A 14,450-nucleotide genomic window follows, 5' to 3' on the forward strand; every position below is an offset into this window, starting at 1 on the left:
GTGCCCCTTCCCATCACAACTGGCACCTGGCTCAAAAAACAGGAAGACCTTTCCAGCTTCCCTCCTCTCTTAATCCTACTCAGATCTTTATTTTTAAGTACTGGTGCATCTGGGTTACCAGGCAACGGTAACAATGGCACTGCCTTGGAAGAGTAGGAGGCAAAAAGGAAGTGGTTGTTCTGCAAAGTTCAAGAGAAGTCTCCATCCAAACACAAGCTGACACTGGAGAGAAATGGAAAGCAAAAGTGTTGTCTGAATTCAGGACCCCCACAGCAGGTCATCTAATGTGCCAGCCTGGGGAGTGACATGAGCATCCAGGCTGAGGGGTTCAAAGCAGGACGGAAAAGCACACAGCAGGGTCATAACTTTTCATTATATGTGCCCTCTTACTTTTAAATTCTCAATAGCCTCTTCCATGTGTGTTTTTCAAATCTGCACATTTGTGACTGCAGGAGGTTGGGCGATATGACCCTTGGGATCCCTCCCAACTGGACAATTCTGTGATTACCCACAAATGCATTACACTCCCCAACTCTGTGACTGTGTACACAGTGACTTGTTTGTCACGCAAAAATGTAATTTTTTTACTCAATTCAGCATTGTTCATGCTCATCCTCGGCTTGCTGTTCTCCATCCAGATTGAGTCTAGATCCTGCCACCCACAATGCTGGGTTTGGTGACTTGATAGGCAATTAAAAATCCTCCCTTTGATTAGGCTACCCTTGCTTTTTCCATTTGCCCCAGGTGAATAGAGAAGGAAGGGGGGGGGTTGTGATCTTGGTATATGCTCACCCACGACATCATTGGGTGGGGGTAGAGACCCCCCCCCATTGCCCAAACCACCTGCACCTGTCTTTCTCTGTTTTCAAATGGATGTGCTGCAGAGTAATGCAGAATCGAGCCGAGTTCCTATTTTCAAAATGAAACCAGTTTCTCAGGAGGCAGTCTTCAGGGGCAAGAATAATGTGCAATATATCTGGATTGTGAACGGACTAAGGGGGGGGGGAACAAGCACTCCACCTCCATTGATTCTAGAAAGGAATGTTGTGTGAACACAGTGTGTGTTGGGTTTTTGGTCCATACATACATCAATGCTAACAGCCAGCATGTGTTCAAATATTTATATGGAAGAGTGAGAGATGTGCCCCAGACAGACACATGCAAACCCAGAGGCCCAATGAAATTCTGCTCCATAGTCCTGTCTGGCAGGCCTTGTCAGCACCCGGCACTGTTGCTGAGGGACATGCAGTGGCTGCTGACTTGCTTCTGGGCAGAGTTTGTAGTGTTACTATTAGTATATAAAGCCCTTAACAGCTTGGGACCAGTTTACCTGTGAGATCGCCTCGCCCATATACACCCACCTGACAGCTTCGATTGGCGAGACTGGCTCTGTTACAGGTGTCACGTAAGACCCCTTCCACATTTGTATGGAATCAATCTTTTAGTGCAGCAGCAGCAGCTACCCTATGGAACTCCCTGCCTCTTGACACCAGTCAGGCTCCCGCACTGAACTCTTTTCAGCATTTGCTAAAACCTTCTTTTTCAGACAAACCTACCCAGACATTTGGAAAGTTCATGCAGGTTTTGATCTGTTTTTAGTCTACTGTTATGTCAATTTTTCAAATGTCTTGAATTTTTGCTGTTGATTGTAAGTGTTTTGTTCATTGATTTTCAGTGCATAAACACAGTTAAGTCTTCTTACTAATAATGTTTTTTTTGGTTTTTTTTTACAGTCAAGCAGTGTATAAATTTTATGAAATAAATAAGTAAAACACACCTTTCCTGTTTGCAGCCCTGTTTGTCAGGGGCTGGCCATACCATGAGACCAAGGGAAGCAGACCCTCTCAGCGGGCAGATTACGGGTGCCATGAGGGATGGCAGAAGGGAAGGGAGCAAGTCTGACCTAGTGCACACAAGGGAACAGCATATCCTCCTGGCAGCCTTCACGGACATGGGGGGAGGTGATTGTGCTGGATGCTCTGCCGGGAGGGAGAATCTTTGTTGTTGTTGTTCAGTCGTTCAGTCATGTCCGACTCTTCGTGACCCCATGGACCACAGCACACCAGGCAACCCTATCCTCCACTGCCTCCCGCAGTTTGGTCAGACTCATGCAAGTCGCTTCGAGAACACTGTCCAACCATCTCATCCTCTGCCGTCCCCTTCTCCTTGTGCCCTCCATCTTTCCCAATATCAGGGTCTTTTCTAGGGCGTCTTCTCTTCTCATGAGGTGGCCAAAGTACTGGAGCCTCAACTTCAGGATCTGTCCTTCCAGTGAGCACTCAGGGCTGATTTCTTTAAGGATAGATAAGTTTGATCTTTATGCAGTCCATGAGACTCTCAAGAGTCTCCTCCAGCACCAGAATTCAAAAGCATCAATTCTTCGGCGATCAGTCTTCTTTATGGTCCAGCTCTCACTTCCGTACATTACTACTGGGAAAACCATAGCTTTAACGATACGGACCTTTGTCGGCAAGGTGATGTCTTTGCTTTTTAAGATGCTGTCTAGGTTTGTCATCGCTTTCCTCCCAAGAAGCAGGCGTCTTCTAATTTCGTGACTGCTGTCACCATCTGCAGTGATCATGGAACCCAAGAAAGTGAAATCTCTCACTGCCTCCATTTCTTCCCCTTCTATTTGCCAGGAGGGAGAATCTTATGTGGCACCAAACACTTAGGCTGGTCCATCTGCTTGTAAGTAGTGCAATAAGAGCATTACAACCGTGCAAATCATGTTCTCTTCCTTCCCTGACCACATATACTTTGAGTAAGTAATTTGTGGCTTTTTGTTAGGCTTAGTCCCCTGGAGAAGATTCTTCCTCGCCACAGGTGACCAGATGAGTAACGGTTTCAGGTCTCTCGCTAGGTTTTCTGCCTACTCTTCTTGCTGCAAGTAAGAGACTCGCGTGCTTTTGCCTTCAAGCCACATGCCATCTGGGCTCCTTGGTTGTAATTAAACGTTTTTAGCAATAATGAACAGAGAAGATTTGCTGCAATGTGTAATTTACGCCGGGGCTTTCTGTCAGCCTGATATCCCAATAAAGCTGCAGTTGTTTGTGACTCAGCCTGCAGCTCCCCCCCCCCACACACACACACCCTGCCCACTTCCCCCTGTGATCCTAGAAGTATATAACCCCCCCAAGCATTTCCAAGAGGTGCATTCTGATATTAAAGTGCTGGATTCTGGGAAAGGGGGCTAGGCGGCTTGGGAAATTTCCTTACATTGCTGTGTTGATATTAGAGCTGGAAGGTGTGCAGAGGAGGGTGACCAAGATGATGAAGGGTCTGGAAACCAAGCCTTGGGAGGGAGCTGGGTATGGTTAGCCTGGGGAAGGGAAGAGTCAGGGCTCCTCTACACTTCCATTTGGCCCATAACTTCTAGACACAGGTCAGAAAGGTTTTTCTGCTGTTTATTGCTGAATCAGAGGAAACATCAATCAGGTTTCCTTTGGGTTGACTTTTGTTCCGATTCAGCGGTAAACAGTGGGTTTTCTCGGGGAAAGAGGTGGGACAAAGGGAAAACTTCTTGGACTTGTGCCTTGAAGTCACGGACCAATGGAAGAAATTATGGGACAAAGGGAAGTGTGGATGACATAATAGCCACCTTCAAATATCCGAAGGGCTGTGCCACATGGAAGATAGAACGAATCTGTTTTTTGCTGCTCCAGAGGGTAGGATTCAAATGACACGGAAGGAGATTCCAACTGAACACGAGGAAGAACCTTCTGAGGGCAAGAGCTGTTTGGCAGTGGAATGCACTCCGTTGGAAGGTGATGGACTCTCCTTCGCTGGAGGTTTTTAAACAGAGGTTGGGTGGCCATCTGCCAGGGATTGTTTGACTGTGATTCCTGCATAGCAGACATTTGGAGTAGATGACCCTCGGGAGTCCCTTCCACCTCTGCACTTCTGTGGTTCTAGGATTTTAGAGAGAGAGGGTGCAATTGGCCTTTCCATCTTTGTTTGTGCAGGCCCCCAAAGTAGACCAGAAAATCCAAAATGAGCAGTGAGACCATCCCCGAGGAGGTCTCCTCCCTCCCCACCCAAAGCCAGCATTACTTTGACCGCTTCTCAGAAGATGACCCTGAGTACCTGCGCATCAGGAACATGGCTGCCGACCTGCGCCAAGACTTCAACCTGATGGAGCAGAAGAAAAGGGTCACCATGATTCTGCAAAGCCCTGTGAGTATGACCCACCTCAATGGTACAAGCCAGATTTGACAGGGCGGGGGGACATTGTGCAGCAAGGCAAGAGCCATTCCCCTCAGGAGCAGCAGAGCTCAGCTGGTGCTTGAGCTGATGAACATGTCTGACCTTGAGGCAGGGCCACATGACCTACTCTGGGCTACAGGCAGGCCCGGATTTAAGTTTGATGAGGCCCTAAGCTTTTTTATATACAGTGGTACCTCAATTTACGAGTGACTCGACTTCCGTATTTTTCGACTTTCAAATGACCTCCAGAAGCAAAAAAATGGCCGCCGCTTCCGAAATTTTCGACTTCCGAAGGGAAAGCGGTGGCACGATACCTCGACTCACGGAAATCTGAATCTGCTTTTTTCAACTTCCGAATTTTTTCCCCATTCCGAGATGGTGCCTTTGACTTACGAAGATTTCGACTTACGAGCTCGCCTTCGGAATGGATTAATTTCGTAAGTTGAGGTACCACTGTATATATAAATCATTTTTATTAAAGTTTCCAAATTAACAATTCAATCAAATCATATTAAATATACCAAATTATACATATGCAATTCATATAATCCAAATATTCTGCCAAATTATAATTTATTTTTTGGGACTCCCCACGCTTCAAGTTTTGGAAGGCTCATCATCTTCTCAATTCCACTGCATGTCGTATTCTTTCCGATATTCTCCGGTTCTGTTGTTAGCCTTCATTCTTTCACAGCCTCTGAGTTGTTCCCACAAGCGATTTAAAATGAATAATATGTTTCTGTGTGGATTTTATATCAGTCTGATGAGGCCCTAAGCTACTGAAGGTAATGGGGCCCTTTATATGTCCAACTGTCCTTTGCCAACAACAAATTGTCACTGTTTTTTTGTGCTGAATATATGCTGTATGGAAATGTATGGACCTAATAGGTATCTAAAGCCATTTGCACATAACAAAATATGTATTTTATCAAAGTAATTGTTGAATTTTTTTTCCTTTACATTTTTTTGGGGCCCCCAAGAGAGTGGGGTCCTAAGCTATAGCTTGTTTAGCTTATATGTAAATCCGGCACTGGCTACAGGTGCCCCAAATACTTTTGGGGGGTCCCCTTTAGAACAGAGTTGGGAAATAGGGTAATTTGAGAACAGGGTGCTGGAATAGATGGGCCTTTGACCTGACCCAACAAGCTCTTCTTACATTTTTTTGTTCAAACTTTCCTCCTGTGCTTGATCCAGGACCTGTGCATGTTTGGGTCTACTCGTTGATCTCCTGAGTGATTTGCAGCTGATCAATAAGGGTTTCTGACTCCTGGCAATAGGAAAGCCCACCCCCGCCCCCTTTTACCACACACACATGGCTATGGAAACCAATAAATGTTACAATTCCACTTCTCATTTCCCCAAATTATGTGGATACCTTAAAGATTAACAATGACCCCAGCGCTGTGAAGTTAATTAACAGCTGCGGTGGGATAGAAAGCCATTAGTGTGATTGAATCCAGAGTCATTCAGTGGTTCAGGGATGATTCATCCCATTTCACCACTTGAGGTGAAATGAGCGTTCCCCACATCAAATGGGGTGCGCATGTTGCGAGGTCGCGGGGAGACCCATTGGATCACGGTGGCAGCTCCTGGTAGTTGGTCTGGCTTGCCTTCCCCAGGTTGGGATACCTGTGGACTCCACCTACTCTAGCAGCCGCCCAATCCCGGCTGGGGAGGTGTTGCCAGGGGGATTGGCCAGGTAGAAGGAGGGATTATGCAGTACACACAATAGAGATTGAGTCATACAGTTGGATTCAGAGTCGTTATTTCCCTCAGGGACTGCCCCGGGGTTTGGGGGGACTTCGCCTAGCCGCGCAACATGAAGTGCTACGCTGCCCTGCCCTGCCCTGCTGCCAAAACATCCCTTACCTAGCTGAGCAGAGGTTGGTTCTGGCGAGATCTTGCAGGATGCGGGCAAGACCTCTCAAGATCTTGCCTCAAAAAACAGTGGCAAGCAATGCTGGCGCCGCTTCTCATGGATGGGCCTGCCCTGCAGTGGTTTTACAATGAAGTCTCCCTTTATTATAAGAATGACCACTTTCGGATCAGCCTGAGAGTCTTCCTGGGCAGGTGAAAGGGTCTCTCTCTGGTCCCTGAATATCCAAATGAATGAAGTGGTCATTCTTGAGCAAACGAATGTCAGAGTTTGAAGGGTACAGAGGAGGAGGAGGACTCCGAGCTGCTGCAGCCTGGATCATTCAGGGTCTCTGTGGGTTTCCCCCACCCCAGTCTTTCAGGGAGGAGCTGGAGAGCCTCATCAAGGAGCAAATGAAGAAAGGAAACAACTCCAATATCTGGGCCCTCCGGCAGATTGCAGACTTCATGGCCAGCACTGCCCCTTCCGTCTTCCCGCCTTCGCCCTTGAGTAAGTTGGCATCCCTTGTATGAATGAGTCTGGTGCCAAAGCACTTTCTCCGCCTCCTGAGCCCCTTTACTCCTCCCAGAGACGTAGGAAGGTCAGGTGGTACCCAGTGCGGAAATTTTTTTGTCACACACCCCCATTGATTCCCACCCCCCCTGCAAAAATGGTTTAACGTTACTTCATATTTTCTTATAAAGGAATAATAACAAGTAATAATAATAAACAACTTTTATTTATATCCCGCCCTCCCCGGCCGAAGTCGGGCTCAGGGTGGCTAACATCAGATACATAACATTGGTATAAAATCAAACAACAATTAAATTACCTCCTAAAAATATCTCAAAATCAAATTAAAGTCTAAAGCAGTGAGTAGTAAGGAATGAGACAGGCTTTTTAGGTTATGCTATGCTTTTAATAGGTTATGTTATTCTCTGGATTATGTTATGTTTTAATAGATTATGTTTTAATAAGGATGAGAGTGTTGGAGATATGTGCAAATGTGTATGGTAAATCCGGTCTTTGGGTGTTTGATTTTCGTTGTTGTGTATACTGTGTATATACGGACAATGACAATAAATAAATCTAAATCTAAATCTAAATCTAAATTAGATGGCTTTCCACAGGGTTAGAGTTGGGAACAGTAAGTGCTCCACTGAACTGAAATTTCAGCCTTCACAACATAGGAAAACAGCCAAGTAAACAGCTATTTTGGTGGAGGAGGGTCAAGATATTAACTGATATGCATGAAATTTCATATATACTGTAGCCATATAATCCCTAGTATAGTAACATAAGACCTTTGGAGCAGGCATTTTTTTAAAAAGTTTTTTTATGAACCGCCCGAGTGGGGCAGTAATTGTTCCTTGATAATTTGTCACCCCCTCCATGATGGAACATGGGGCGGACCGCCCCCCCCTACGCCCCTCCCTCCTCCCTCCCTCCTCTTGCCTACAAATCTGCCTGGGCCTCACATAAACACAGACCTCCTGGCCACCACACAGGTGACATTCACACCATTACATCTGCAGGAATATCGTACCACTTTTTAAACATGTATGGCTTCCCCCAAAGAATATATATGGTGCTGAGCGTTGTGAAGAGACCCCAGTTCCCCTCCCAGAACTACAATTCCTAGAGTGGTCCAATAATCAGCCCCTCTCCACAGAGAACGGTAGCTCTGGGAGGGGAATAGGGAAGGGGTCTCCTAACAACGCTCAGCACCCTTAACAAACTACAGCTCCCAGAAGTTTTTTTTGGGGGGGGGAAGCTGTGACTGTTTAAAGTGGTGTCACATTGCTTTAAATGTATGATGTGACTACAGCAAGGCCTGACTGTGCTCAGCCTTTTGCCTCCCCCTGTACCCAGACCTGGTCTTCTCATGGGACAAACCCCCCCCCCACTTTTCAAGCTTGTTTTGAATTTGGCGGACCCACACATTGCTCCTAGCATTCACTTCTGCAGAACCCCCACCCACCTGACACACGAGGCTCCAGCCCCAAAGGGGATCCATTTCTTCATTCTGCAGCTACCTCCACCCCAGCCACAATTCCTCTCTCTCCATCTTGTCCCTTGAGATACTTGACGGCCAGTGAGGGAGGGTCTTTCTCCTGAAATGGTAGGAGGAAGTGATGGTTTGCCCTAGCCAAATGGTTGTAAGGTCAGCTGGTGAGCCAGAAGGTCAGGATTAAATCCTGCATTGGCTCCCCACGCCTGTTTCCAGCCAGGAACAGGCGCATGTAACCAAAGCAGCAGGATTTAACTCCCTGCTCACCAGCTGACAAGTGGAGTAGGGGGGCAGGTTGAGCCCTGCTCAGTTTGACCAGATTCCATGCAAACGCTTTCCTGATCCAGAAAGTCACTTACCTCAAGTCCCTGGCTAAATTGAAGCGTTCCCCCTCCATTTTAGCAGGGCATCTGATGCCAACCTTCAAGACAGGAAAGTCCTCCTTCACACAGCACAGAGCTAAACTATGGAACTCACTCCCACGGGAGGCAGTGATGGCCACCAACTTGGCATGGCTTTAAAAGAGGATTAGACAAAGTCATATAGGAGAGGACTATTGATAGCTATGAGCCACAATGGCTATTCTCTGCTTTCATGGTCAGAGGCAGCAATGTGAGAACAGGATGCTGGACTAGATGGGCCATTGGCCTGACCCAGCAGGCTCTTCATATGTTCTTCCTGGTTCATAATCCTCTGCTAAAGCCGGGGGAGGCGGGGGACGACTTCATTTTAGCAGTACCTTAAATGGTGCTTTGAAGTCCCAATTTCAGAACTTCAAAGCACATTGAATCTGGCATCATTGTGACATCAGGCAATTTCCCACCCGCCTGTCAAATTTGGTCTGCAAGGCCTATCTGGATAAGAACGTGTCCTGTGGTATCCAATAGGTCCCCCAACTCTGTTTCAAATAGAAATTAAATAATCCACAAGGAATGCAGGAAAATGAGAGGCAATGTGCTTTTCCAGAGCCATGGTTGGAACATGCAAATGGACCGTCTCACCCAGCTCCAGTGATGCCTTGATAGTGTTTGTTTAACCAGCTGACCCCTCCTGTGCACTTTCTCTCCCGCAGACCTGTCCACGGTGACCCCCATCAACGACCTCCAGGGCTTTGACTCCACGTCCTTCGCCAAAGGGGAGAGGCTCATGCGCTGCAAAGTCAGCAGCGTCTACCGGCTGCTGGATCTCTATGGCTGGGCACAGCTCAGCAGCACCTGCGTCACGGTGAGGGGTCCCTCCTTCCCTGCCACCCACCACCCACTTTGCTCCTTCAGTGGCTAGGAAACAAGAAACAAGACGCTTTGAAATCTCCTTTTTCTTGGTCAATACCCACTTTATCCCCTTTGGCTCAAGGCAACGGTGCGCCAGTTTGTTTCCAGGCCCAAGAAGGTCCTTGCAATGATATTGTTGTGTGTTTGGTGGGGTCAGTTTGGATGATGTCCTGAGTCCCTCCTAATTCTTGGGCTCGTTTACCCAGTGAGGGTTAAAATCTTAACAGGTGGTTGCTGAATTGGTCAGACAAGTTTCTTTTCAAGACAGTGACCTTAACAGGCCACTTAAGGTGTCCTCATCTTAAAGTGTCCTGGGCTGGATCCAGAGCCGTGACTAATAGAGAAGCAAAATCTGATGGGGTGCTGATGCTGCGAACTCTTCCATCTTATGCTCAGGTTGTATGCATGTGTAAATAAAACCAGAATATCTTAAAGGCATCACAGTCTTTGCTGACCTTCATTCCAAGGAACCTAAGTGCCTGGAACCTCTGGAGTCAGTCTTTCAACACTCAAAGATTGTGGTGATGTGTAACAGTATTTAAAGCCCCGAGTCTCCATCTCTGCTGACCCTCTTGGATGTTCCGCCACCCTCAGAAAGTGCGGGAAATGGCAGCTCAGGAGAGGACTTCCCCTGCGGTAGCCACTAAACTGTGGACCTCCCTCCCCACAGAAGTGTTTCTACCATCTTCATTTTATAGGTTTCACCAGATGCTGAAGAAGGGTGTGCTTTTTGTTTTGTTTTGTTTTGTTTTGCTTTGCTTTGTGGGACCCGCCTCTTCGGCATAATTTACACTGTACTGAGCTGACTGGAACAGTTTTACTTGTTTTTATATCTGTAATAGTTTTATCAGTTTTCATAATGGTAAATGATATTGTCGTAAGCCATCCTGGGGTCTTATAGTAAGAAATGGCAGAAATAAACAGTGTCTTAAAGGTGGAAATAATGAAATGAATGTAAGAGCCTCCTGACCTTAATTTCCCTAGGGAAGAAGGAGGCCACAGGAGCCCAAGGAAATGGAGACTTGAGCTCACCATTCTCTTCTTGTCTTCCTTTCACAGCTGAGAGTCAGCAAAGAACAGGACCACTTCTTGATTTGCCCTGTGGGCCTTTCCTGTCCTGAAGTTACAGCTTCTAGCCTGGTGAGCACACAAGACCCCTCTCCCTCTCTCCATTTCCGCAACTGGCTAACTTGAGGGTTTGAGCATCTTCACGGTTAAGGCATTATTAATAAATAAGTACACCATCTCCCTGGAGGGTCAGGCAACACATCATGAGAGGCATGGTGCTGAGTCTTGGCCCCCAGTTCCCTTGGCATCATCGAGGGCAAATGGCTTGGTCAGCTGATAGGAATTGGAGACTAAAATACCTGGAGGTTGGAGGAGGCTAGTGTAAGCCTTATAAAACCCAAGGAATCACCAACTGCAGGGTGGCTTGGAAGGGTGAGGTCTCTGTTTCATATTTTGCTGTCTGATGTGCAAAGGATTGCTGGGGCCGGGTGTGGGTTGAGAGGGGATAAAATGAGAAAGTGCAGAATTCTGATAACGGGGCACACTCTGGGTCTGAATTAAAATGGGAAGTACCCGTCACTCTTGTGACTGTAAAGATTTCTTCTTAGAATGGGTAAGGGTAAGAATTGCCTGTCCTGCGGGGGGGGGGGGGGTTCCACTCCTCTGTAAACTGCAAAGTCACTGCCTTGGGATTTCCTCTGCCCAGCCAGGTGGCACTCGCAGATCAATGACTCACACAAAGATACAACAAGCGGAGCATCTGACGGCAGAGACATCTGCCGCATCTCTAGACCTGAGTGGAAGTCTGCAAGTCTGGAAGAGTAACTTAATGCAGAGGTGGAAGAGTCAGCCTCCAGCGAGGTTGAGAAGCTCCACTGTGTCTCTGCATGAGGTGCAATTGGCTCACTCATTCACTGTGGGTATTATGGGAAGCTCGCAGAACCAGAGCAGTGACTCATGCAGAGATGCAGCAGGCAGACTCCCTCATGAGAGGATTGTAGCTGGATTGCCATGAGCCTTGAATATTGTCAATAATGTATTTATCATGGCACATGTCGACCTAGCTTGCCACCTGGTTTGGGAAAGACTGTGTCCCCTACCCCGTCTATCCCCAAAAGGAAGTTGCCATCCAGGCATCACCTGTAGGGTGCAATTCAGCACCCACACTTCTCACCCATCTGTGCTTCCACCTTTTCTTTTGCACTGCAGGTTAAAGTGAACATCCTGGGAGAAGTGGTGGAGGCAGGCAGCACCAGCTTCCCAGTAGATACCCGTAGGTTCAGCCTGCACTCTGCCATCTATGCAGCCAGACCAGACGTGAGATGCATCATCCATTTGCACACGCCAGCCACTGCCGCAGTAAGAAACGCCGTCCATTCGTCTTGCTGACAGAGCAACGAGAAACAGCAGACAGAGCCTCCTGCCAAGACATCTGGGCTGGCTCCGAGGCTGATTTATAGAAGAGCATTAAGCTTGGAACAGCTTGGCCTCTCTCCATCCCTCCTTGTGCACTGCAGAGGCTCCGGGAGACTCTGAATGGGAGGTGGTCCTAGGAATAGTCGGGGGGACCCCAGTTTCACAGTATCCAGGATGCCCAACACTGAACCCAACAGTGCTATCTGGAAGGCATCATGTAAACCAGGGCATCTTTTGAGTTTATTCAAATAAGAACATTAGAAGCGCCTGCTGGATCACCAAGGGGACAATAAGGCAGCAGAGGTGACAGGAGAAGAGAAATGAGATGTTTAGAGGAAACCACAAAACAGCAAATGAGACAGGGAAGAGGAACAGAATCCCTGCACCTGGTTCTATGGCCAGGAATCAGGCAGGGTCCAGTCAAAGTCTAGGCTCAGTCAAGATCAGGACCTTGGACAGCTTCTGAATCAGCTATGGGGGCTGTAGTCTCTGCAAAGTAGATTGGCTGGTAGATTCCACCTCCCTGAAGGAGCTGAGTGGATAAAGGACTCTTGCACTGTTTTGCAGTCATTGGGGAAATGGCAGGGGACTGTGTCCTCCGGGCAGGAGGTCCCCAAATAAAGCCCGGGTGTTTCTCCCTCTGAGAAAGTAGCCTGACTCCATTGCAAGATCCCCAGGTTGTGGCTCATAACGCCCAGAGGGGATGTTGATCAAAGGCATTGGAAGGTGTTAAGGCAGGCATATCCAAAGTCCGTTTCAGGGGCCTAATTCAGCCCACCAGTCGGTTTAATCCAGCCCCTGTGACAGTTTATTTCCTGGGGTAAAATCCTAAAAAAAAAAAAAAAAGATCAACAGCTTTAGTGCATGTTCACTTCATCAGATCTGGCCCTCTTTGAAAACAAGTTTGGGCACCCCTGTGTTAAGGGAAGGGGCAGAAAATGGCTAGATTCCAGGCTTGTGGATGGGTGGGAGGAGAGCAGAAACTCATGACTCCTGTGCAACCACTGACAAGGCTCGCAACAACTTTCTAAGCATCTGGGTGGGCTTGTCTAAACAAAAAAAATGTTTTAGCAGGCGCCCAAAAGAGTACAGTGAAGGCTGATGTCAATAGGGAAGGAGTTGCAAAGTGTCAGTGCTGCCACACTAAAAGATGGCGTCCTTAGAGATGTGGAAGGGGTATTATGTAGCCCCTGTAACAGTGCCAGTTCCATTCAAACCACTTGAGCGGGCACAGGCGGGGTAAGGCCATCTCACATATAAAACGGGTCTCAAGTGGTTAAGAGCTTTATGTGCTAATAGTCACTCCTTGAACCTGGCCTGGTAGCAAATTGCCAAACCAGTGCAGACCTATGAACGCAGGTGTTGTGTGCTGACAAGGCCTCGATCCTGTCAGCTATCATGCTGCAGCACTGCACATTAACTGAAATTTCCGGATCAAAGTACAAGGGAAGCCCCACATAGAGTGCACTGCAGTAATCCAGCCTTGAAGTAACCAGTGAACTACTGTGCCCAGGCTTTCCTAGTCCAGGAATGGCCACAACTGTTGAAGCAACTGCAGTTGGTAAAAGGCACTTCTTGCCACTGAGTGCTTTTGCCTGGCTGGAAGGTGCCCTGGAAGGGGAGATGGAGAAATGCAGGCAAAGAAATCTCTGACTCTAGCATGCCTGGGATGTAACCTACTGTGCAAAGGTCAGGTCCACCTCTGTTGCCCATTCAAGACACAGTGTAGATGCTCACCTCCACCTGCTCACCTTTGCATCTCTGTTTCTCCTTCCCAGGTGTCTGCCATGAAGCACGGCCTCTTGCCCATTTCCCACGATGCACTTCTGGCAGGGAACATGGTCTACTTTGACTTCAATGGGGAGATGGAGGAAGAAGCAGACAGAATCGAGTTGCAGAAGTGTCTAGGACCCACCTGCAAGGTGAGGGTTGAGAGGTAGCATTCAGGCTTCAGCGTCCTCTGGCGCCGTGGTGCGTCGTAGAATCAACAAAATGTAGGGTTGGAAGAAAACCCCAAGGTCCTGCAATGCAGGAATCACAACTGAACAATCCCAGACAGGTGGCCATCCAAGCTGTGTTTAAGAACCTCCAGTGGAGCAGAGTCCAGCGCTTTCCGAGGGAGTCCATTCCACAGTCAAACAGCCCTTTGGTATTGTCCACACGTTGCTTGTTTTGTGCCCAGAAAGCACAGGTGCAAGAGGGTTTCTGCTTGCCCCATGCATTCTAGGCATGGGTCCAAGTGGTTTTCTGTCTGTTTGCCCCATGACTTTCCCCGGGAAAACCTGCTCTTTAACACTGAACCAAAGGAAGCATCAATTCACAGAAAACCTGACTGGTGCTTGCTCTGATTCATTGGTAAAGTGCCAGTTTCCCTGGTGGGGGCAGGGGGGACGGCGGGACACACGGAAGTGTGGAGGAGCTGGCATTTGGGATCTAGACCTCTGAAGTAGGGCTTAGACAGACTTTTTGAAATCCTTGGACAAGAGGCAGTGTGAATGATTATACAGAATTGAGAAGCACCTAGGGCTTTTGCCATTTTTACTGACCCTTTCTCCTTCCTTCTCTTGGCAGGTTCTAGTGTTGCGGAATCATGGTGTGGTGGCCTTGGGAGACACGGTGGAAGAAGCCTTCTACAAGATCTTCCATTTGCAGGCTGCCTGTGAAGTGCAGGTGAGCAGCAGAGAAA

At 47.8% G+C, this 14,450-nt stretch overlaps 1 protein-coding gene across 1 annotated transcript in view; it reads left to right on the forward strand.

Annotated features, from left to right (window-relative positions):
* Positions 1–14,450, forward strand: part of ADD2 (adducin 2) — a 71,988-nt gene that overhangs the window by 40,853 nt on the left and 16,685 nt on the right. The window contains exons 2-8 of the mRNA XM_033159110.1: positions 3,963–4,173; positions 6,433–6,568; positions 9,142–9,293; positions 10,400–10,480; positions 11,558–11,707; positions 13,543–13,686; positions 14,336–14,434. Of these exons, the coding sequence (XP_033015001.1) occupies positions 3,991–4,173; positions 6,433–6,568; positions 9,142–9,293; positions 10,400–10,480; positions 11,558–11,707; positions 13,543–13,686; positions 14,336–14,434 (945 nt within the window). The 5' untranslated portion in view covers positions 3,963–3,990. The remainder of the gene's footprint in view (positions 1–3,962; positions 4,174–6,432; positions 6,569–9,141; positions 9,294–10,399; positions 10,481–11,557; positions 11,708–13,542; positions 13,687–14,335; positions 14,435–14,450) is intronic.

The sequence above is a fragment of the Lacerta agilis genome, chromosome 8, assembly GCF_009819535.1.
Source record: "Lacerta agilis isolate rLacAgi1 chromosome 8, rLacAgi1.pri, whole genome shotgun sequence".
In the NCBI taxonomy this organism is placed as follows: Eukaryota; Metazoa; Chordata; class Lepidosauria; order Squamata; family Lacertidae; genus Lacerta; species Lacerta agilis.